The 26,411-nt window shown below is 38.3% G+C and overlaps 1 protein-coding gene across 1 annotated transcript in view; it reads right to left on the bottom strand.

The window, feature by feature from the left end:
• The window catches only part of LOC140231716 (speract receptor-like), a 464,534-nt gene that overhangs the window by 55,387 nt on the left and 382,736 nt on the right, over positions 1–26,411 (bottom strand). The window contains exons 14-18 of the mRNA XM_072311869.1: positions 25,316–25,468; positions 19,245–19,428; positions 11,640–11,780; positions 10,236–10,359; positions 230–473 (exon numbers count right to left, since the gene is read on the bottom strand). Coding sequence (XP_072167970.1) covers positions 230–473; positions 10,236–10,359; positions 11,640–11,780; positions 19,245–19,428; positions 25,316–25,468 — 846 coding nt within the window. The remainder of the gene's footprint in view (positions 1–229; positions 474–10,235; positions 10,360–11,639; positions 11,781–19,244; positions 19,429–25,315; positions 25,469–26,411) is intronic.

The following is a 26,411-nucleotide window of genomic DNA, read 5'->3' on the forward strand; positions in this document are numbered from 1 at the left end:
GAACTGCACAAGCGTCAAAGATTGTCGCCAGACGACAATCCTTGACGGGGCGACAATCTTTGACGCCAACTCCGTCAAGGATTGTCACCCCGAGCCGGGGGCGACAATCCTTGTCGGGGCGACAATCCTTGTCGCAACACACGTGGTGAGAAATGTTTTAACGAAATAAGTGGAAAATGTCATCTCACTATCAAACTGCCAAAAGAATTTGTGAGGTGGTCATTCTCACCAGAGTGGATTCCAATACGTAGCTTCAGATTGACGTCGGGGCGGTGCCTAACCCGAAACTGTTTAACAGCATCAAGCAGGTGTAGCGCTGTGGACGCAATCTCAGCTGCGTGTTTGTTCTCGTTTCGCAGGGGAAGTCCGGAGACCAGCATGTAGGCGTCGCCAATCGTCTCCACCTTGTAGACATCGTAGTAGCTGATGATTTCATCAAAAAGTGTGTAGAGATCGTTCAGCATATCAACGACCTGAGATGGCAATCGAAATGAAAAAAAAAATGGTTGGCATTTACTTTGACGCATACCAAAGCCTCTAGAAGGATAATGTGTTTTCACTCGACTGATTTTAAATAATCTGAAGGTATTGGGTACGAATTTCTTTTATTTAGTGGCTATGCCAAAGAATACAAAGAATACCTACTGAGTGCTTCAACTACCGTCCTACTGCAGTACATAGAGTTTCTACCATGGAGGTATTAGCTCCATCCTTCTACAGAACGAATATTCTGAAGAGGCAGGGTGAACGCGCTCTGACTACAACAGTCGTTTGGCTTCAATATATTAATGTCGTATGGTTTTAATACATTCATGTTACAACGCCTACATACTCACTTCAAGTTATTGTTGGCCATATGTTGTCACAAAATACTGTATATTTTAAGCATTAAGATATTTTTTAGTTTTGTCCGATAGTATTATTGTCAATTTCATATTTTTGTCATTAAAGTTCCTATTCCGAGGATTCGATTTTACGCATTCCACGCTCGCAGCACTAAATCAGCAACTAAATTCAAAATCCGGTCATTCAAATTCACTATCGGAGCCCTCAAATTCATTTTCGGAGCATACAAATTCACTATTGGAGAATTGAAATTTGAGAGGAGCACGCATTTCAGCAGTGAGCATTCAAATTCATGTCAAGCTGGCGACGGAATCTCGTCGGTCATTCAAATTCGGGAATAGGCAACCATGTTCCAAATAACTGCATTCAATTGAAAAGAAGTCCTGAATTTAGTTAGTTAGTTTGGAGCCGTGTATGTGTGTCTTTTTCATTTTGCTATGAATATATTTTGGGATTTATGATGAAGATTATTTATTTTGCAGTACAGGTCCACCTTTTCAATGAAGATTTTGAATTCGGGCTTCACGAAAAGGAATATACAGACACATGTCCCTCAGATAGGACATAAAATGGAGGTCCCATGTGTGAGAGAGTCACAGATATTGCACGTATCAAAAAAGATCCCACTTCATTTATTCATCGCAAAGAGCAGGGTGTTTAACCCGGTGAAGTGGTCCCACCTTACATCCACAAGGACCCCATGGAAGACCAGCTATGGCAGCTGAATAATGGGCTATCCAATCATCTTGAAAAATGAAACAAACAAACAATTAAACAAGCATTAAGGACTGTATAGGCCTATAGACGAGCATAATACGGAAGGTTGGTTGACACCTTCGGGAAAAAAAAACACATCAGTTTCGACTACATTGAAACTGATAACATGAACATTGCATATGTCTTGTTAGTTGTTTATTGCTATCTTATTGGTTTACCTTTGCAGGACTATGTGAGATCATTAGGTGTCAGCTTGTCTTTGAATTGATGCATTGTCATTATGTGGTTATAGGTTGGGTTGTTGTCAGCATGCAGTATCATCAAGAAATTTATTAAATTGTCGTTGTGTTGTTTGTATGCACTGCTAATTGGGCCTTACAATTTAAAATTTATTGAGATGAAATGCATGAACAGAGAAAAATGTAGAACCTTTAGACAATCATAATTACACTATATGCAAACCTTCATTGGTTTTGTGTGCCCTTTCTCCTTTCTTAAATAAGTGTACTCCATTTTGCTCGTTAAATTAATTGCACAAAGTAGGAACTTGATCGCCTGAAAATGAAACTGAATGCTCCAAACAAGCTCATCGGGACTATCATATGACTATCGCGTGAATTTGAATGAACGAGTAGGAAATGCAATGCTCGCATTTCGAAATTGAACGCCCAAGCTCGAATTTGATTTGACGAAAACAAAATAGAACTCCCATAAATGAAATTGATCGCTCGGATTCTGAATTTGAATGCCCGAATGTTTTTGCGTGTGTGCGCTGTGTGAATCTGAATGCACATTAATGAATTGGAATGACAAAAGTATGAAGGTGACCGGGAAAACCTATACTATAAGACAAAACAGAAAAATCCTTTAATGCATAAAATAACAGCATTTTATGAAAATATATGGCCAACAATACCTTCATGTGAGTATGTAGGTGAAAGAAAAAAAAACCAAATCGACATGTTAGGACGTGCTTAATGTCACCACAAGACGTTTGATACACAACATATGTAAATGATCAAATGTCTATACATATCACCTCTGCAAAGAATATGTTGATTGCAATGACGTCATCTGCATTGTATCATGCATTTCCATAAAATTCTGAATACTTCATAATAATGTAAGTACTTATATATCCTTTTTCCGTAATTCGTATATATCAGTGTTTGTATCTTAAACATTTGTAGTTCCGAATATTTTCATAATCATATATTACATGTAATATTTCTACACACGTATTCATACACTTCCGTAATTCATAAAAAAACACTGTTCATATTCATTGAATCCATTGTTCATATTCTCTACAAACAGAAATATCATTCCTCGTCTTTCCCTCATTCAATTTCATTTCAATTCCGCCCGTTGAAGCTCAATGTGTCGAAATCTTATGTTTAAAATCGCCAAATTGTCATTAAGTTACGAATGCTATGATCAATTTTGTTATAGTTTCAAACACATTTCTTGCGATGGTATTATATTATATGTCTTTCAAAGTCGTATACTGTTGCATTTGCTTTAATATGAAGGACACACCGGATATCTGACAGTATGACACATGCTCTTTCAAATTTGATTAGTGATGGCATTTTGTGTTGTATGTGTGGTGATACATTGTGTTTACAAAGAGTTTTTTTTTTTGAAACAGGAATGTTGAAGAGTGTTTCATTTATGCCTATTCACTTTGAGAATGTAATGTTTAAAACTGCATCTTTGCTCTTGGAACTTCGCATCGATTATATCATTGTGTCACTGCACATGTTAGTGTGAGCATATTTCTGTGTATCGGTAGAGTGGATACGTGTGGTTGAGTGAGTGTTGAGAAATAAACATGTGTTTTTATGTGCTGTATCTTCAAAGTAAAGTAGATGTGCTGAGTAAAACAATTCGATCGTTTGTATGTTAAAATGGTTGTAGCAGTTCAAACACTTGAATATCCATTAACTAACAAATATTTACAATGAAACAAGTAAAAAACTACTTAAAGTATCTGAGATAACAGTTTCAAATTACAACTTTTTGTAGCCATCAAAATCCTTGTTAAGCAAAGTAATATTTTTCGGGTATACGAGTCTGACACCCATGAGTAATACACCCTACGAGCTCGACGCTGAGCGAACTAAGTAGACGTCGTGAAGACGTCTCCGATGCCAGTTTTTGACTCAATTCAATTCGCTTTATTGATAATCATAAAAATAGAAATATATACAATGTAAAATGTGTCGGGGAGTTCACAAAGAAAGCCAAAGGCTTGAGACGAGTGATCCCCTTTGTAGAATTGGATACGTAAAAATATACATGCAAATGCAGATTCAGAGTTACATTAAGAGTACTTAATGACAGTTACAGATTACATAGACAAATAGAAAAAAAAATGCTACTACATTACACAAATAAAACAAACAGATAAAACAAAACTAACAAAGATGGACTGACACAATTTAATAGGCATTTAAAAGATATTTTTTATATCTAGACTTAAAGGCACTTTGAGTAGATATTCTTAAAAATTAAATCTAAATCATTTCAGAACTTAGCACCTTTATATAAGATAGAATTCTTTTGTTTTATGCTCAAACGACAAAACGGCAACACAATATTATCCTCATTTCGAGTTTCAATGTTGTGTAATGTACGACTCAGTATAAAACAACCATAAAAAATATCAGGTAAAATTGCATTCGAATATTTATACATAAAAAGACCAAGTTTGACTGAGACACTGTCAGACAGTGTGAGAGTATTCAATCTAAAAAAAAAAATGAAGCGGTGTGCTCAAGAGGGTTGGCGTTTGAACAAATTGGAATTGCTTTTTTCTGTGAAAGAAACAAACGACGCAAATAAGTTAAGCTGGCTCGAGATCATACAAGACTACAGTAATCAAAATGAGGCAAGATAAAGGCATTATACAACATAAAGAGTATGTAACGGCAGTATTTAACGGAGCTTATGCATTATACCGATAGAGTTACTAATCTTCCCATGAATATTATTCACATGTTCAGTCCAAGTCAATTTATCATCAATAATAACGCCTATATAATCAATACTATTTACTTGATCAAAATTCGATTATTTCTGAATACGAAATCAATGAAACATCTTGTCGGAAACTTCTGTTGTAGCGGAATATAATATATTTTGTCTTATCAACATTTATCTGTAGCTTATTGGCTCGGAGCCAGTCACAAACGTACATCATTTCAGTGTTAACAGTACTATACAGAGTGTTTACATCTCTCTGTGAAAACAATATATTTGTATCATCTGCATACAGAATGAATCGTAAAAAAAAAAATTGTGTTTATTATACCAAGAAAAGAAGAGGGCCCAAAATACTGCCTTGAGGCACCCCACACGTTAAAGGTAAAATACTAGAGTTTGTGTCATTAATACATGTGAACTGTTTACGATCCGTAAGATAATCCCTGAACCAACCTCTAACACCACAGTGTTCCAGTTTGTGCAGCAAAATGTTATGGTCGAGCGAATCAAAAGCTTTACTTAGATCGACGTACAAGGCAATTACGGTTTCTTTGTTGTCGAGTGAAGGATTTGTTCGAGAGTATGTAAAAGAGCTAATTCAGTTGAGTAAAAAGGTCTAAATCCAAACTATTCTTTGGCCAGTATTTTGTCCTGGAGCAAATGATCATGGTACAATCTATTATAGATAATGCGTTCCAGGATTTTGGAAAATGCAGGTAAAAGAGAAATAGAACGGTAATTTTCTAATGCTTGTTTGTCGCCTTTCTTATAAAATGGGATTACTTTGTCTATCTTAAATGCATCTGGTACAACACCTGTGGTTAACGACAAATTGAATATGATAGAAAGAGGTTTGGCAATTGCAAAAACAGTTTTCTTAATAAATACAGCACTTATGTCATCATGTCCAGCAGACGAAGTATTTTTTAAACGTTGTACAACCTTGATGATTTCATTTTCATCAGTAGGAAAAAAAGAATACTGATTTATTTACTTAATGGTTTGAGGATTTGTTGACATTTTTTGAAATACGAGAACCTACTGATTTTACCCAAAATTTCGTTAATAACTTTCCAATTTTTACAAATATCACTTTTGTTTCGTTCAAGTAAACGTGTGTAATACTCTTGCTTCCGTAATCTAATAATAAGTCTATTAAGTCTATTTCTATATCGTTTGTAAAATAATGAAATTCTTCTGGAAGGGGAAGTGATATGTTTCCGATATAATTTCTGCTTTTTTACAATTGATGACATAATTCCTTTCGTCATCTATGGCTTTCTAGGAGTGCATTTCTTTCCCCTAAATGCTTCATTGCACTCTATATGTTTTCACACATGGACTCAAATTCACTTATAAAAGCTTCATATGCAATATTGGGGACTTTACAGCTTTCGACACATGACCAGTTGTTAGAATACAATTCACGTAAGAGATCATCAGTCCTGATTTTTTTTTCAAAGTCCGTTTACAATGTCTTTTCGGGCAGTTACTATCTTGAGCACAATGTGACTTTGTAATATGAAAGATCGCTAGATGATCTGTTATATTCCGAGAAAAGTATCCCAGGTATAATAAGTTCATCTATGACATTTGTAAATATGTTATCAATGCAGGTGTAGGAAGATTGAGTTTAATGAGTTGGCCTTGTAATCAGAGGCCTAAAAAATTTTCATACATTATGCTCAAGAAATCACCAGTGGCGGGATGTGTGGAATATTTCAATAAAGCATAATTAAAATCACCAACAATATAACAAAATTTGTTTTCTTTGGCTATGCTATTTTAGAGACACAATTTTCGAGCTAGTCGTTAAATACACTAGAAGCAGTGTCCGGGGCCTTGTAAACAACGCCCACAATAATGTTTCTATCGCGGTTCTGTTTCACCTCTACGAATATGGTATCAACGAAATCATTCGAGAAGGACAAATCAGTTCTCTCATTATTATGTCAATTCGCTGTCAACATACATGCAGACGCCACCACCTCTTCGGTTTTGTCGCGGTTTGTGAATAAAAGAATATCCAGGTATACTATACAAAGACGGAACATATGGTGTGAACCAGGTTTCAGTAAACGCGTAGATCGAAAACCTGTGATCTAACGCTGAAATATAATCAGAAATACTTGAAAAATTAGCGGATAAACTTTTGGAATTTAAATAAAATAGGGAGAAAAATGCATCAGTATTCACATTACAGAATTTTTTTTATTGAAATCGTCACTGAAATAATGACTGCATGGAGTCTCCATATTTTCACCTGAGACATAACAATCGTTCATTTGCACTGCATCAAACAAATAGGAGTCTAGATTTGGGGAAGTGGAATTTCTGTCGCCATGGAAACATGAATACAAAGTGCACTGAAATTCCTGATCATCGATGTCATGATTGAGAGGAAGCTCACGCAATATACAAAGATCACATTTCCAATGGATAGAGTGCAAGTCTAAGTTAATGCCAGAACATTTTGCATGACATTGCCTACCACGTGAGCATACTAGTTTGATTTGATTCCATCGTACACAAGAGAGACAGACACAACACGTCATTACAACATATACAACAATAAATGCTTACAAAACACCGTGACCACAAGCGCGCCTGCGGAATTTCAGGCAGGCAGAATTCGAGAGAATATCAGACAGAAAAGTTCAAGAGGAGTTCAAAAGTTCACTTTCCTGGATTCTCAACAGCCGCCTATGTTTACATCGAATAAATTTAAGTTTAATCAGGCCGGTAAGGATACATAGAAATAATAATACGGGTCGCGTGAGTTACTTCAAAAACTGTTCGCAGTGTTCTTTCCAGTCGGAGTGTTATGCTATCGTGAAGTCTGTTGGTTGTTTTGACTTTGATATTTCCGTCCTGGGTCCATACCTTGTGATCATTTTGGTTGTATTTCAGCTTTACCTTTCTCAGTAGACCAGACTCTGTCGTTCACTTGTCAGATTCTCGTGAATGTAGATGCCAGTCGACCTCAGTTTGGATCTCGAGGCGTAGACTGACGACCTCGGTCCGTAGCCGCAGAACTTGACAATGACTGGACGATGAAGTGGCCGTCCTTTTCTGTCACTCCTTCCTCGCTCACCTATCCTATGCGATCGGTTGATGTCCTCCGGTTTGATGTCGACGTTCAGCTTCCCCTTCGCGAGATCGCAGATCAGTTGGTCAGCGCGTTCGCCGGTTGTTTCCTTGACTCCGTGAATGACAAGGCAGTTTCGTTTTGAGTATTGCTCAAGTTCCTCGATGCGGGATTCGGCAATGCTGAGATTCTTCCCAAGCTGTTTGATCTGGCTATCTCTCTTCTCCAGCTCCATCATGAAGCAGCTGTGTAAGGCTGGGGCAAGAGCGGGGCCCAGGGCAGGTGCTAATCGCTCTTCCATCAGTCGCTGGTCAGTGAAAGCTGAGATGATAGCTTTCACAATGGGTTGAATGTCTGGTCTTGCACCAGTGGTCAGCAATGGCGGACTAGAAGAGGACGTGCTGTTGGTGCTATCGGTGTTCTTCGTATTTCCCCCAGTGAGTCGGTCCGGATTAGGGTTATGGTCCATAGGGGCGGTTGCACGGGTCCAAACCATCATGACAGGATTGGGAAGGTTCCGAAATAGACCTCAAAATTCGAAATGGTGTTCCAAAATCAGTTTGAATATATTCCAAGAGGGTTAAGGTATATATCACTAGCCCAATGTCTACAGATTTGACTGGCTTAATGTTGAGTTTCGACAAAAGTTTAGCAGATGTTCAGGAGCATGTGCGGGTACATGTTCACACACTCATTCACACACACACACACACACACACACACACACACACATATATATATGTATATATATATATATATAAAGAAGTCTGCGCAAAAATCGAACATGTTGATTCTCTCTCCTATTTGCAAGAAAAGTGATTTGGATTTGATAGGCCCTTTTGAAAGAAAACATGCATTTCATATCTAATCTTATTAAACTTCTTGAAACATTAAGTAGTTGAATTATAGTCAGCCTGATGCACATGGTGAATGTATACTTCGGCAAGGTTAGATATAGCAGTGGCCTTTATTTTTCGGGCCATCAAATTTCATTGTCGCCCTACCAAATGCAAAAATGAAATTTTTATGACTTTTGCCAAAATAAATGTGTCGAGCCTTGATTTTTTTTAGGCATGTGAAAACTGTAATGATAAAAGATGGATTAAGGCTCTTTTTGCAAGTAAGCTCTTGACATACAATCAATTGTGAGGTGTATTCATGATAAGACTTGTGATTGGTTAATTTAGTACCACGTGACTTTAATTAATTCTGTTGCAGTGCACGGTGAGCATACTAATTTTATGTTTATTGTTTATGCTTTCGTACTGTTGCGCAGTAAATGGCGTACGGTAGCATAGTAGTGTTGCGTATTTTCTGTACATACACCGACAAATAGTGTGTGTTGTTACATGCTAGCAGCGTAGGCACAGTGTATGTAGGGCAGCATACGCTCGACATAGTCGGTACGCAACATAACTACGCAACTCCTCGAACACACAGTTAGCCCAGGTCCGGTGTGAACCGAAAACTCCTTAGGTCTTAACACAGCAATGGAACTAATAGAACCTATACCGTCCTATTTAGATTTGGACATTATTTGCATGTACAGTGCCTTACACTTTTTCTTTGAGGAAACACGAGGTTATTTCTCCATGGACCTTGCAGTAAACATTGTATTGGTGTGTCAACCACAACGTGAATAAGGAATGGCGATATAAAATTGCATTTTAAGATTCATTGTAATTCATTGTGTTGCAAGCCTATCTGGGGCCATCTTCCTAGTCAAGCTCTGCTTATGAAGATGGTCCCCTGCGTTTCCAACTTCATATGATATTGTTTATATGTTCTTTACATCAAATTTAAACCGTTCCTTATCGTACCCTTTACATTCAATTTGACATTGGTGCATATTTATTTTCCCCCTATACGTTGTCTTTGTACAATCGTACCCCGCAATTTGTATTAATGCGGTGGAACAATTCATATGATTCATGACATATCGTCAATTTTTTTTTTATCGTCAAATGTTATACATTGTACTGAAGACGGAATGCGGAAATAAACTGAACTAAACTGAACAACAGTAAAGCTACAGCTTGTACGCTGAAATTTTGATTGTTTGTGCAGAATCTAACCATGGTCGTGTACTCTCCTGGGTAGGCTGTATCTAGCCTAGACGATGTGTTTAACATCTAAATACCAGTACACTTTACTTACTATATAACAAATTGTACATGCTCTTTCATGCACTATCACATTCTCGCTAATATACACTCAAAGTGTAATTCCACTTCACGGAGGGCGAAGGTGTCGGTGTAATAAAAGCGCACATTGGCTAATTATGCATTTGTGTTGTGCATAATAATGTAGTATAGTGCATTCAAGATCATATATTATTTAAATGTATGTCATAACTTGCTGAGATTGCTTTGGAGTTGTGATTAATTTTCGTTCATGACGCCATGATACCATAAATGAATAAAAATAGTAAAAAAAAGTACTCCGGTGAGAGAAATCGATTCGTACCCCAATTAGCAATGGTCTATGAAGACATCGTTATAATGTGCGTAAAGTATTAATCATGCAGGCCATCTGTAACGTTATCTTAGCAAATATCTTCGATCAGAGTAAGAAAATGTATCCAAATGAACCTTACCTCAAAGGGACTGCTCTCTGAGGACAAACTTGTGAAACCGACGATGTCGCTGAAGAAGATAGTGACACAGTCGAAGGACTCTGGCACGACCTGCATACCTCTCTTCAGTTGGTTAGCCACCGGTCTAACAAGTTCAAATGTTAAAGGTACTGTTTACCATTGGGAGCAGTGATTTCAAAAATGTTCAAGATATCACGTTTGATGCATATGTGTAGGTCAGTTGTATCACAAAACATCCTACCACGTAAAAATTTCGCAATAAAGTCTAAAACATAAGGAAACATCATTATTTTCTCAATACACCATAACTGTAGATGGTTTAGTCCTGAAACATTTGCATTATAACTATTGTTCACCTTGTGTATACTCAACAATACTTAAAATCAATTATACTGATCCAAATTTTTACATTGGTTGTTTCTATCCCTAACTCACATTTAAAAACTATTTTGAAGCACTAATGCTCTGTTTTTCTTTCATCTGCAAATGATAAATTATGCCTTTAAATAGAGATTGTTATAAACGGGTGGTATAACGCTAGTATTGATAAAAATGTACAGATAGAAGGTCCTATAACGCATGAGGACACACGACTCAATGTTACATTGGGTATGTCAAGAGAAATTGAATATTTGTAGTCGTTGTATTTGCATAAAATATTTAGATTGGTTTAATTGATACCAGGAGGCGCTCGTTTTTCCTGTTCTTTTACATGGTCGTTCTCGGTAAGTAGGAGTTCGTACACGTGAAATACTGTGAAAAATAAAAAGTTATCAACATTACACATGCACTTCACTTACTATAATTTTGGGAGCATGGTCACTACTGCAATATGTGTCACTATGATGTCAATATACGAAATGGATCATTACACTTCTATTTCACTTCCACTCTTGTAAAGTTAGTACATAAAATATAGTAAAGAACGCAATCAACACCATGTGCGGTTCATGCAATGCTAAGTGCTTGTTCGAGTACTGACAGAAACGTCATTGTATCACAATGTCACTCAAAGAGGTTTCCAAAAGCAAACTACTGGTAATATCTATATATCTATCTAATATATATATATATATATATATATATATATATATATATATATGTATATATATATATATATATGTATATATATATATATATATATATAGCATTTATTTGAAATATTTTTTCAGTTTGAGGTTATAGCTACGATCTGCATAATTACTTAGAGACATACGCCTCAGCAATAATGAACCTTGTTCGTTATACTTCTCTTTAATTTCTCCCGAGGAAAATGGATTAATGGCATATAAAATACATGTTAGTGTATGTATAAAAAATGTTATTGCCTCTTCAATGATTTTCTTTTGCACCTTAAAGTAGTTCATTTTTTACGATCAAAGATTAAGTTTCATCCAATCTTACTTTGGTAGCATCTGATGCAACAGGTTGTCTGTTTTCTTTTTCTCTTCAATAAGCTGTTGGGTGCGGTCTTCTACGATCTCTTCCAAGTTGTTGGCGTATTTTTCCATAATCAAGATCATATTGTCGAGTATGTTTGGTTTCCTGCAGAGAATAACACATTGACATGAAACAATGCAATGCATAACCTTGAATTAGACACAATCGACATTGCAAAAATAATACATCTTCGGAAACCTTGATTTGACCAATTTTCAGAGCGTCACTATGTTACCTAAACACCTTATTTCATTACCAGAATTATGTTTTTGTTAAGCATATTCTGACAACAATTGCAATTAATTACTGGTTTTAATGGATAGTGTCTCGGGTGTCAATCGATGATGAAGACATCAGTCATACTATTAAGGATTAGGGCACTTGTTCCTAATCTCTGTCAGTTTTGGGTATATTTTGTGATGATGTCACAGATCAATTATATAGCATTACAGTAGATTCCTTATTATTAAACAGTTAGACCGGATATGTCCATCTTGGCATGAAAAAAAAAAGAGGAATGCAGACGTCGTGGCAGGACAAGCACTTTATGTTTCTGGTGCCATTCCCGGGTTTAATCAGCTGACCTGAAAAAAAAAAAGGCCCTGACAGGTATTTTCTCGTACCACTTCCGGATTTCATCACCTGACAAGCAAAAACATAATTGAAAGAATGCAGCAATATTGATAGAACACATCAGTGAGTTTGAGGAAAATCGGAAAAAATCCGTTTAATAGTTACAGTGCCGCCATGATGAAAAGACTACTACAGCTTGTGATGTCACATGAGTAGAATGAAATAAAGAAAATACAAAGAAAATTTAACACATTATCTCTTTCCTCGCACAATAAAAAAGCACTTGACTTGCCTCTTTCAAAAGGCATGGGAGAAAAATATTGCCTTAACATGAGACAGTGACAAATAGAGGGAATGTGTACTTAAAAAAAAAATCTCTTTATATTTTCTTTATATCGTTTTACGCATGTGACATAAACTGTAAACGTCTTATCATCAAGCAGTGACTGCGCAAATAATTCCAAAATTCATAACTTTTGAACGGATCGTTGGATTTTCCTCAAACCTTCAATGATGTGTTCTACTAACATTCCGGCATTTACTCATCCACGTGTGAAGGTGAACTTGTCCTTTAAGCGCAACACAATCGGCTGACTTTTCCTTTAAAAAAAAATTAAGGGGGAGGGAGCGCACGCGCCCCTTTTCAATTTTTTATTCTTATTTCTTTTATGAAAAAAAAAGAAAACAAAATTAAAGGGGGAGGCGCACCAGGTACGCCCCCTCCTGGATTCGCAACTATCGAATATCCACTACCTTGTTGACGACGTCAACAGGCAAACCTTTCATTCTTTCACCAGAGCGTCTGCCACCTTTAATAGAACGCTGAACGGCAAATGTCTTTGCCTTCCAACGGTGTCCTGCAGTATATAAGTCGTTTTATATCGCCCCGCAAATGCAGTCAACACCCATGCTCTCCCTGTAATCGACGAACTCTTTACCTCTCTTGTACACATCATGACGCCAGTGTCCACGACGAAGTCTTCTTTGCTCTGTTTACAAGCGAAGACGAGCCACTCTATTTCGAACAGTTAGGCATGGACATTATTCAACTGTCGTGCTCAGTAATAATTTTAGAGCAAGCTCCAATTCACTGTTGACAAGGGAAAGTTAATCCCTTGAGTCTACTTGGAGTTTGAAATAGATATTTCTATTGCTTGCGGGTGCATTCTTGGGCTCGCGAGCGACAACGTCCCTTCTTGACTTGGTCTGTCCAACCTAAAGCACCTGTTTGCGACCTCCCTCCCCGTATTTCGTTCAAGGATAGAAGTAGGAACGGAGCAATAGATTGACGGGGAGGGATTATGAGTGATCTGTTGCACACGGACATCTATACATATTGATTGGTTGAGTGGGCAGTTTTATATATACATTGGTTGAATGCACATCAAGTGGTAAAACACGTGGGCGTAGTTGGTGAAAGCAAATTGTAATACCTTGAGATCGCGGAGTGGTCAGAGTGTAGAGTAAGTTTGTGTGTTATTATCTTTTTGTATAGTGTTGTCACACAATAACGACCGGCGGCAATGGTGTCAGGCAAAAGTCGGGCATTCTGAAAACTCTCTTCTTTTTTTTTCGTTGAATCACATCGCCTATTTCCTAAACTTTGTATCGATATAAAACACCGTAAGTGGGCACATAAAGCGAAATATAATGCAACTTTTAATCTAGCCAGCCTGACAAAATTTCGAGAAAACAGGCTTTTAAGATTCACCTCTCGCTCAAAGACAATAGGAATTTTCGCTACACGATGGGAAGATCCGAGAATAAGCAATCAGCTGTGACAGTCCCTGTACTTGGACTCCCGTTCCCCTTTCTAAACAGTTTCATTTTCCTGTAAGGACGGAGGAGTGGGGAGAAGATCGCTAGTTGACTGGCTGGCTGACTCCTGCCCAGCATCGGGACCGTACTCGTTTTCCCCAGGATGGGACGTTTCTCGGATTTGATCATGCGCATAAGCAAATTTTGCATACGGCACGCTCAACTACCGGCTGCGTCGTGTAGCGAAAACTCCCTTATGTCCGAGCGGCGATGCGAGGTGAGAATCATCCATCCGTACGATGCAACCACAGCGCCTTCTGATTGGCTCATCGGCAGGAGAGAGTCAAATCTTTTTCGGCATCATCAATACATAGTCCCATCCACTGGTGCATCTTCATGCTGGCTAAAGCAACTGGATCTCACATTGGAAGCTGGAGTGTAATGGGACAATGCAAGGCCATGGAACAATGGAGAAAATGGCGGGAACCCTTCCCTCACCACAACAGGATTTTACACTGGATGCTGGAATACAAGTCAACACTAACGGGTCAAAACAAGGCCTTGGAAAAATAGCGAAAATGGCGGGTAATCTTCTGCCATGGATGTATGTACATTGTACATCCAGGTAATGTTAGACCTACATCACTTCGGTTTTCGGCAAGAACACAACACATCTCATGCAGTCCTTACCTTCCTGGATAATGTCTCTAAAGCCGTTGATAAATTTCATCATACTATAGGGGTGTTCCTGGACTTCTCACAGGCCTTCGATACCACTGACCTCAAAATAGTTCCTTTACAAATTATCCCATTATGGTATTCGAGGCATGGCCTTTCAACCATCACACATGCACAGAGTTTCCACATACTGTATTATTATACTCCAACTACGATCACTATTTGCTTAATTTGGTATTCTATGGTTTTTATATTACCAAAATCTGCAGGTTTGTCTCGACTATTCATGCAAATTGCCAGTGCAGGTGTTAACTAAAATGTATATTCCCCCTTAGACCGGGGGCCCAGAAGATTTATTCAGATAAAAAGGGTCACACTTTTTGATGGTGTCATCATATTAGGATGTGGCTAAGGGTCAATGAAATGAATTGCTGGCAAGTCACATCCTGTACCGTAAGCCTAAGGGCCACAAAAAGGGGCCCCGAAAAATGCATTTATTCAGCTGAAGGGGGTCACGGACAAAAGTTGGTGGATATTGTTCCTTTGGGTGTACCTATCATGAAAACAGCAATGCCAGCTATTTTATCCTGTACGGGGCCCAAGACAGTAGCCCCAAAGGGCCCCACCCATATGGTGTTATTCAGCTGAAAAGGGTCACGGCTAATTTCTTTTGCTATGGAAGTAGTACCCATCAGAGATATTCAAAACACCAAAGCCAGTTATTTCATCCTGTACGGGGCCCCAGACAGTAGCCCCAAAGTGCTCCACAGTGTCCCACCCATATAATGTGAATCAGATGAAAATGGTCTTGACAAATTCTTTTGCAATGGAAATATTAGGGCCTACTGAACAGAGATATCCCAAACACCAAAGCAAGTCATCTTCTCCAGTATACGGGGTCTTATAGGCTACAGTAGCAAAACACCAAAGCAATTTGCAAAGGAATCATAGTTCTGTATAGTGCACAAAATAGATGACGAAATCACGAAAACGAGTCATTTCATCCTGTACTGGGCCCGGTACAGTAGCCATAGAGTGCCCCTCCCCCACATATTATGATATCATTTAACTGAAAACTAACAATCGAAGTAGGCCTTAGTATACATCATAGATACCCAAAATACCAAAGCATATATAGTTAGGTTTTCCCAGCCAATTTCGCACTTTTGTCGGTTCATTTGGTAGAAGGTTCATTCAATTTTTAGAACGACCCTCGTTTTCGCACAGTCTGTCTTTCAAAATTGTAACTTGTGCGTTCAATTTAGCATTTCGATCAATGAAATTTGCACATGTGGCTTTCGAATTCGGAAAATGGGTATTCAAATTGGCTGGGACCATACGTTCATTCAAATTCGCCTTGACTTGCCGAAAAGGGTCTTTCAGTCATTCAATTTCGCGAAAGGCAGTCAAATTCCAAACGTGTTCATTCAAATTTACATCATGCTGTTTCTTTAAAAAAAAAAAGGTGAGAACATCTCAACGTGTCTTTCTGTGTGACTTTTTGTTTCATCCATATACTGTTAAGCAGTAAAAGTATCATTTTTTTTTTACCTTGTATAACTCGACTTGGTTGTTCTGTATAGCCCCTTCTCTTTCATACATGTCATTATAGGCCTACGTGTACCAGTACTGCAGATTAAATTCATCTTTTTATAGTCATGACAGCACAAAAGATGCAGACGTATATCTGTAGCAGACATAGAAAGAATAAAAAAAAATTAAGGATCATAACCTTGACTTCCTAGAACAATTCTGGGCTACTGTCTGTGGCCAAATGTTGGAAGAAATAACTGGCTTTCATGTTCTGCATATCTCAGTTGTGTAACACTTCCATCACAAAAAAAAGAAAAAAAAAAGAAATAGTCATGACATTTTGCTTAAACCATTTGGGGCACTTCTGGGCTACAGTCTCGAGACCAGGACAGGATAGAATAACTGGCTTTGGTGTTTCGTATATCTCAGCTGTTGTGTACTAATTTCATTGCAAAAGAAATCAGCCATGATGATGATGATGATGATTATTGCTATTGTTGTTGTTTTGATTATTATTGTTATTATTATTATTATTATTATCATTATTATTACTATTATTATTATTTTGATTATTATCATTACAGGTAAATAAAACCAGAAGGAGGTGGAACACTTCAGTGCTACTATGTAGGATTACATAACTGGCTTTAGTGTGTAGGGTATCACTCTTGTTTACAACTTCCATTGCAAAAGAATCTAGCCATGAATCTCCTTAAAAATCATATGGGCGTACTTTTTGTCTACTGTCTGGGGCCCCGTATGCAGCATGTACAGGATAAAATGGCTGAATTTGGTGTTGTTGGCATTTTTGTTATGTACTTCATCTATCGAAAAAGGAATTAGTAATGAATCTTTCCAGTTAATTGAAAAAAAAAATTAGGGCATGGGGCGCTTAATCGTGGGCTACTGTATAGAGGGCCTTGCGTACAGGATAAAATAACTGGCCTTGATGTTTGGTGTATCTCAGCTGTACTAATTCAACTGCCAAAAGAGAAATAGTCATGACCCTTTTCAGCTGAATAAAATCATATGAGATGGCATTTCTGGGCTACTGTGGGTCTCCGTAAAGGACAAAATAATTGGCATTTGTGCTTTGGGTATCTTTGTTGAGTACTCCTTCCTTTGCAAACAAAGAAAGTAGCCATGACGCTTTTCAGCTAGAAAACAACAACAACAACAACAACAACAACAAAACCAAACCAAAAAAAAAAAAAAAAACAAAACAAACACACAAACAAACAAACATCTTATGGGTGGGGCACACTGGGGCTATACTGTCTGGGGCCTAGTGTAGCATAATACAACTTGCTTTGGTGCTGTGGTTATCACTTTTGCGCACTACGTCCATTGCAAAAGAAATTAGCCGTATATCAGGATAATAACTGGCTTTGGTGTTTTGGGTATCTTGTTGTGTACTTGTTCCATTGCAAAAGAAGTTAGCCACGGCTCCTTTTAAAATCATTCAGGGGGCACTTCTTGGCTACTGGCTGAGACCCCGCAAACACACACACGCACACACACACACACACACACACAGACACACACACACAAATGCACTGGTGTTTTGTGTATGTCTGGTGTGTACTATACAGGGCCTACTTCCATCTCAAAAGAAATTAGCCGTGGCTGTTTTCAGCTATATAAGATCGTATCATGTGCGGGAATAGGGGGGGGGGGGGAATGTGGACCACAATACTAAGGCCCCATTACAGGATGAAATAACTGGGTTTATTGTTTTGAGTATCTCCGCTGTTGTGTACTAATTCCATTGCGAAAGAAATTAGTCATGACTCTTTTCAGCTCTCATAAATCGTATAAGGTGGTATTTCTGGGCTACGTAACTGTATCCTATATAGGGCCCCGTACAGGATAAGATGATTTGCTTTGGTGTATGGGATACCTCTGTTCAGTAGGCAGTAATATTTCCATTGCAAAAGAATTTGTCAAGACCATTTTCAACTGATTAAAAGTATATGGGTGGGGAACTTTGTGGCTACTGTCTGGGGCCCCGTACAGGATAAAATTATTGGCTTTGGTGTTTTGGATATCTCTGATGGGTACTACTTCCCGTGCAAAAGAAATTAGCCGTGACCCTTTTCAGCGGATTAAAATCAATGTGTGTGTGTGGGGGGGGGGGGGCACTTTAGGGGCTACTGTCTGGGGCCCCGTACAGGATAAAATAACTGGCTTTGGTGTTTTGGATATCTCTGATGGGTACTACTTCCATAGCAAAAGAAATTAGCCGTGACCCTTTTCAGCTGAATAACACCATATGGGTGGGGCCCTTTGGGGCTACTGTCTTGGGCCCGTACAGGATAAAATAGCTGGCATTGCTGTTTTCATGATAGGTACACCCAAAGGAACAATATCCACCAACTTTTGTCCGTGACCCCCTTCGGCTGAATAAATGCATTTTTCGGGGCCCCTTTTCGTGGCCCCTAGGTTTACAGTATAGGATGTGACTTGCAGGCAATTCATTTTATTGACCCTTGGCCACATCCTAATATGATGAGACCATAAAAAAGTGTGACCCTTTTCAGCTGAATAAATCTTCTGGGCCCCCGGTCGACCTCCATCATTGGCAATTCTTATGACTTCACTAATAAAATGGAATATCTAGAATTACATGTAAATTCATTTGTTTTTGATTCGTGATGACAATATAGAAAGAGACGATAGCTTAAACCTCAAACTCGAGCACCTGTTTTATCGGTATCAGGGTAATTACCCCCGAGGACAATTACCCCCAGGCTAAATACTGGTTAGTGGTAAGGTTAGAGTAGAGATAAAGGGTATGGTTAGAGTTTTGGTTAGGGTTAGGATTAGGATTAGGGGCCAGGGGAAGGATTCGGGGTAATTGCTCAGTGGTAATTGCCCTAGACCCGTTTTATCAACTCACAAACACAAATGTCCCTAAAGGGGGAGGGGTTGATTTCTTTAAGTGCGTGAAAATTTTTTAAGCATTGGGGCCTCTGAATCTTCTGTTCATCTCAAACGATGATGTTTCTTGTAATATATCAGACTCACATCCCTTTCTGCAGTGGCTTGAGTTTGGAAGTGACTGCCTTAATATCTGGTCGTTCCTCTGGCATTTCCCTCCAACACTCTTGCATGGTGGTCAGCATACAGGCTGGACAGTCCTCGATGTCCATTACTTGTGGCCGAAACGGGTTACTTGGTGTCAGTGGATTCTTTATCTTCTCTATTATTTCTACCGAAATAAAAAAAAACCACACACACAAAATGGTTACAATATCAACCTCAATTACATTATAGCGGTTAATATGCTACTGAATTTAAGCTTCGCTTGAAAAAAAAATAGACGAATCCATTCTAAACTGGGTATCTCCTCCGGTGCTGAGCAATTTGGAACATTTCAGTTTACAGAAGCATGCTTTTGTTTATTGACGTACGGTTCAAAAATACCTGATCTGCTGCACGCTTGACCACACGTGAATTCCAATGCTACTTTCAAACAATTGTGTTTACCTTGGTTTAATAATGGGCTCCTCTTATACTCTAGGGCTGACGTCCACAAGGGTGCGGACAAGCCTGGGAAGGGTTGCGGAAGCAAATTCTTTTTGAATTGAAAGGGTGTTTTATTAATCAATATCTTTCGCAGCCCGGAGGCTGAATTACAGACATTGTTAACAAATGGCCATTTATACATTAAAAATACTCACATAATACAATGTAGTGATGAAAAAAAAAAACATAAAAATAACAAAGGGTCAATCTTATTCATCAGAACCATTGCACAGTTAGATTAACCTATAATACATAACAAAATCAGATATCACAGATACAAAATATTGCTGTTCTCAATAATTATTAAAAAAAAATGAGTTTATGTTAATTATATATGCCGATCATTTATACTTATTAATTAATACAGATGTTGTGTTGTCATACGGCTCATATCAACACATTTTACGCAACAAAAATAATCAGTTTATCAAAGATAATCAAAGATAATCAGATAAACAAAGATAATCAGATAATCATGCGGCTCAAATGAACACATTTTACACAATAAAGATAATCAGTTTGATTTTAAAAAAGAATAAAAAGAATAAAAAAAGAAAAAAATCCTCACAATCTACTCTTCGTAATATACATAAACTCCCATATCAGAATACATTAAATCTATACACAGCGCATTACATCAAATCAGTCAATCAATAAATAATATATTCGCATTACTCGGTATGTGCATTGTGTATACGAAAATAGCATCTGATAATTGCACATCTCTCCCCCTCTTTCTCCCCCTCTCTCTCTCTTTCTCTCTCTCTCTTCTAACTCTCATTCAACTATTACACACACTCTCATGTACAATATGTATATCTAACAAGCAAATTATATACTTTGTTTCTATAACCAACACTCTGTGTTACATTATCGCACATTCTACACCAAAATCCGATCTCACAAATAACCAACACCAAAACGCTAAAAAATAACATTGTAAAAAAAAAATTAAACCGTTTCTGAGAATAATGATATAAAAGGATACAATTATGCTTTTTCAACTTGTCGTTAGGCCCTTGATCCTGTGATCCACCACCTTTTTTATATTAATGATAAACTCTCTGACAACGCATACCATGCACAGCATAATTAAAACAATATGTATATATACTTTCAAAAATTACATCTTCACATAATGAGGGAAATAGTGAATGCTCACTTTATGAAGGAGACATAAAACAAAACAAACAAAGAAACAAAACACTGTACTATTCATTGATAAATGTATGAGGTAAAGAATGGCACTATTTGGAACCATTTGTTTGAAACCGTTTTAGGAAAGTCTGATATTTGCACATCTATCTCCCTCTCTCTCTCCACCTCCCCCCCCCTCTCTCTCTCCTAACTCTCATTCCACTTATACGCACACTCTCTCGTACATCTAACCAGCAAATAAACACTATGTAACTAACACTCTGTATGATATTATTGCACAATTTTGTACCAGAATTTGATCTCACGTAATAAAACACCAAAACACTAAAAGATAACATTATAAAATATTTTGAACCGTGTCCGATAATAATGATATAAAAAGGATACAATTAGGCATATACTCTTTCAACTTGTCATTAAACCCTTGACCCTGTGGTCCACAATCTTTTTTTTTTATATTGATTGTATACTCTCTGACAACACAAACCATGCGCATAATGATTTGCGTAATGAGGGAAATAATAAATACTCTGTGGCACTTTATGGAGGAGACATAAAACAAAACAAACAAAACAAAACAAAATTACGCTATTCATTTGATAAGTGTATAAGGTAGGGAATGGCACTACTTTGAAACCGTTTTGTTTTGCAGTTAAATTGTTGATATCTATGTCTTTTACGTAGGCTGTAGTTGACATTCTGAGTATAACAGGAATCCAATCACTACACAATGGGTTTCTGACTATTTTGGTAGCAAAATCCAGGCAAAGCTTGTTTCGCCTGTTTCTGAGTGTATCAAAGGAACAAATTTCAAGTGCGTCATTATACGTGGTGTAATTGTCCCCTAGTATTATCCTGCAAGACCGTTTTTGAATGATTTCAAGGAGATCACTTCCTTCTTTTTTTAAGCTGCCACTGAAAACAGGTGCTCCATATTCAAGTATAGGTCGGATGTATCCACAATAGACTGTGATCATGTCAGGCAATGGCAATCTGTGTCTTTTCAGACACCTTAGCATGTGCAGTTGTTTGTTACACCGTTTCAGTATGTCAGATATATGGGAATCCCATTTCAGGTTTGATTGAATGGTGATGCCCAATATTTTGGTTTTGTCAACTGTATTGAGAATCTTGTCGCTTATTGAAAGAGGGATTGAAATTGCCGGGTTTCTGGAGAAAGATACTGTCATAACTTCACATTTTGCGGGATTTAAAGTCATGTTATTGCGAAGAGACCATTCACTTTGAATATTTGGAGGTTGGCTTTCTTTCCTGCTTTCAACAAGCGTGAGATCATCCACATATTTGAAATAGGGCACCACGGAATCATTACAGGCATCATTTATCATTAAAAGAAACAGTACGGGACCCAATTTCGTTCCCTGTGGAACACCAGAACACACCGTTGACTGGTCTGACAATTTTCCAAAATATCTTGTACACTGTTGCCGATTTTCCAGAAAGTTTAAAACCCATGCAATGAGACACGGTGGAGCTTTCGAGGCGATCAATTTCTGGGCGAGGATATTGTCATCAATGCGATCGAAGGCTTTTGAGAAATCGGTAATAACAATAGTTGACAGGGAGCGAGCATTTTCCGCATTTTCTATTACCTGATGAAGGAGCTTAACGAGATAATGATTCGTCGATAGACCTGGGCGATTTCCGTATTGGTCAGGATCTATTTGATTGTTTATATCTTCCAACAACCACTTGCACATAAATGACTCTGCGATTTTGGCAAAATGACTAGTCAGAGATATTGGCCGTAAGTTCTCAACTGTTGGTGGATGGCATTTCGGTATGGGAACAACCTGTGCTTGTTTCCACTGACGCGGGACATCTGATGATTGGAAGGAAGCGTTAAGTACGTTTGTCAGTGGGAAGCAAATTTCATACGCGAATTCACGAAGGATGCGGACAGGTAAGTCTCCGGTAATACCTGCTTTACACTAGTTGAGTGAGCGTAGCTTTCGGTAAGTTTGCCACGGCTGGATTTCAGGACAAGGAGACGGAAAGGGGAGGTAAGCAGGTAGATGGTCTCTATCGAGGGGAGGTAAGTCACCTGCTACTGACGTAAAATGATTGTTTATGCGGTCCGCTGTAACCTTGAACTGACGGGGATCACCGGCATCAGTCCCGGGTACTGAGATTGGTGTTGGGCGTGCATCATTGTTGGTAAGTATTTTGATCTGCTTATACCACTTTGCAGGGTTGTCAACTTTGAGGTTCTTCACTCTTTTGTTATAATACGCGGATCTGGCCTTTTTGATGCAACGAGTAACTTTATTTCTGAAATGACGCCAAAGTGGTATGTTATTCTGTTGAAAGGCAAGCTGCCTACTACGGATTGAAGATTTGATTTCAGCGGTCATCCATACTTTATCTGAACTGTGGGCATGCGTGACTCTGGCAGGTAAGTATACATCCAATTGACTCTGAATTGAATTCATCATCGACAAGGAGTACCTATGTCGATGAACGGGAAGTGTTGCAAAATCAGGCCCAGGATTAGGGCTGATGTCGCCACAAATTAGAAGCTCATGTTGAAACGATGACGCACTATTACTGTATGTAGTACGGGATTCGTTGTTTGAAGAACTTTTGATGGCGTAGAGTTTTGGCAAATGGCGCCTCAATGCAGTATTTGCCAGTGAGAGATGCATACTGGTTCGACACACACAGTAGTAACAGCCAAAGCGCATGTAGAACGTAAAGCATTTTAAAGCGTGACTCGGGCTTCATCCTGAAAAGGTCCATAGAAAGTGATGGTATTCATCAGATCCAAGTTCAATTGTGTTGTGTGTCAGGGCTGGCTGAGCTCATTGACTGGAGGGGTGCTGGCTTGTACGTGCCCCTGTGTAGTGGCTGCTAAACATGTGTATTTCGCATACCAATCGTTGGCAAACAGCACAGGGAAATTCGGTTATTTCTAGAAAATCACTCCACTACATACCTTCAGAAAGGTCCACAAGAGTCAGAGAGCGACATACAACAATCTACTATTCGATGTAACTCAGATTATCACACAGTAATGACGAAATATCCGAAATTTCAGGAGCTCTGGAGACACTGCTGCTGCTGCCTGTTAGGCGCATATAGCAAATTCACGAAATACCCGGAATTATGCTAATCGTAACCGGACAGCGCGGACACATCTAGGATTACACCAGGAGTGGCAAAATCATGAAATAGGACAACTAGGATGACTTGCGGACAACATACAAGTTAGATATGCGGACAGTACACTGTATAAATTCTGTCATTTCGGCATCTTGTCCGCGTCAGACGCGGACAAAATGTGGAAATCGGCTTGTCCTGGGACATTCCTGGGAATCTCTACGGACTGACTGCAGACATTCCTAGGAGTGTCCTAGGAATCACTCAGGAAGAGCGCGAAATACCCGGAATTATGCTAATCGTAACCGGACAGCGCGGACACATCTAGGATTACACCAGGAGTGGCAAAATCATGAAATAGGACAATTAGGATGACTTGCGGACAACATATAAGTCAGATATGCGGACAGTACACTGTATAAAGAAATAGGGCAAGGTTATAAACTGGGAGCCGACTTTCGATTTTTCTCATTATACTGCTAGCCGTGATGGAGGTCACACCAGCCGAAATTGCTTCAAATAGCAGCTGTGAGAGATGCTCGAGAACGTGCGAAGAGGTTGCCGAATGTGTGTGGAATTACTAAATTTACTTTCCGCGTCTTGTCCCTGCCCTAGTGGACGCCTGGTCTAAGAAGTAAAGTGATACCGTTTACAATCATTCATATCAAAAAGCAAATAAGTATACTACTACCTGATATGATTAACAATGAAGAACACTAAATTGAATGTATTCAATAATGCACAAATGTTATCCCAGAAATGCCCATATAGGTTGTATACCTTGTATACTTTTTTTTTCAATAGTCGTTTCAATATGTAGATCTAACAGTTATGGTTAGGACAATACATTCGTTGAAGATAAATTTTGATAAACTCATTGTAATAAATGTAGAGTAACAAAATAGCCGCAAATAGTACTTTGCGAGTAAGTCTAAGCGACAATGCGATAACAGTCCATTAACCATTCCCTTCTTCGTTATTTTCAGCTACATGCAATTCAGCTCAGATGCAAGTTTGTTAAGTTCGAGAATGCAAGAATAATTGAAAATGATAGTGATACCGTGCCGTGTACTACGCTTGAGTGTGAAACATTTTGCTCTATTCATTTTGTTCTCTTTACTTGTGACAAAATCTTGGCCTTGAGCATGCATATGTATTTTGCAGGCGAGACAAGAAGCGTCACGTCACAACAATGATCCTGACAATGCTTTTCAAAAAGACTGAAATTACTATGGCATTGCTACAAGGTAGAGTAACGGAAGCAATCACGCCACGTCTCTGAACATACCAACCTTTTGGGCCTAGGACACATTTGCCAAAAGGACCCTGTCGCGTAGCCACCTCATAGAGAATGATACCGAGAGCATATATATCGCCCTTTTGAGTTCCTTCTGGGCGTTTATCGTCCTCGTCTCGCAAAAGCTCCGGAGCTTTCCAAAGCAATTCTGAGTTAAATAAAAAAGACAAGAGGAAAATCACCAACAGAGTTAGAGGATACGAAACAGAGTGACAACAGGGATACTGCCAATTTGAATGATGATGGTATCTTGTGATTCCTTATCTTTTTTTTTTAACCATAAGTTCTACACATTCGCTTAAACCATTGAAATTTTCAGTGGGTTAAAGAGGCATAATAATCGTCCTGATTCTTTGTTTTGCTTCGCACAAGTTAAAGAAGTGAGAATGCACTTTGTGATTATTCAATGAAATACATAACAAAGCGAAACAAAACAGAAAACAATTATTCTGCGGTAGATATCTCGAGATACATCCATCTAAGGCACACCATTGAATAACTGTACTCTTTTCGTTTGGTTTAGTCACCTGGGATTCCTTTTGTTTTCCACTTTCCATCCCCACCAGTATGGACACACAATGGGTATTATGCATTCATAAGAGAAACAGAAAGTGAGCGTATGCACACATGCAGGCTAGTTGGAGTTTTGTTCGTGTATTTTTTAAGTCTCTTTGCATTCAAAACATTCAACTAGATGTATATCTAGTGTATGTATTTTTACACTACTGCCTCTGTGTGTTTTTAATTTATGCACGTACTCCTAAGTATGTTCGTTAATTGCTTTTGTGTTCTTCTATCATGTTTCTCTTAGTCTACCTCTATTTTCCCTACCCCATCTCTCTCTTTCTCGGGGGGGGGGGTATTGTATACAAACTAGTTTTTCAAAAAGTTCGTCCCACTAGAATTAATAAAGACTTACTCAATTGTATAATAATGTAATTAAAGTTTCGTCCCCCCCCCCCCGAATTACTATGTCATATATTCAACATTATATACATAAGAATTGTATCTATTAGGTTGCATTTGCTTATACTTGAAAACGGGAAATCTATACTTGTAACTGTCTCGTTTGAATCTGCGTTATGTGTCAT

The sequence above is a fragment of the Diadema setosum genome, chromosome 8 (genome assembly GCF_964275005.1).
Source record: "Diadema setosum chromosome 8, eeDiaSeto1, whole genome shotgun sequence".
In the NCBI taxonomy this organism is placed as follows: domain Eukaryota; kingdom Metazoa; phylum Echinodermata; class Echinoidea; order Diadematoida; family Diadematidae; genus Diadema; species Diadema setosum.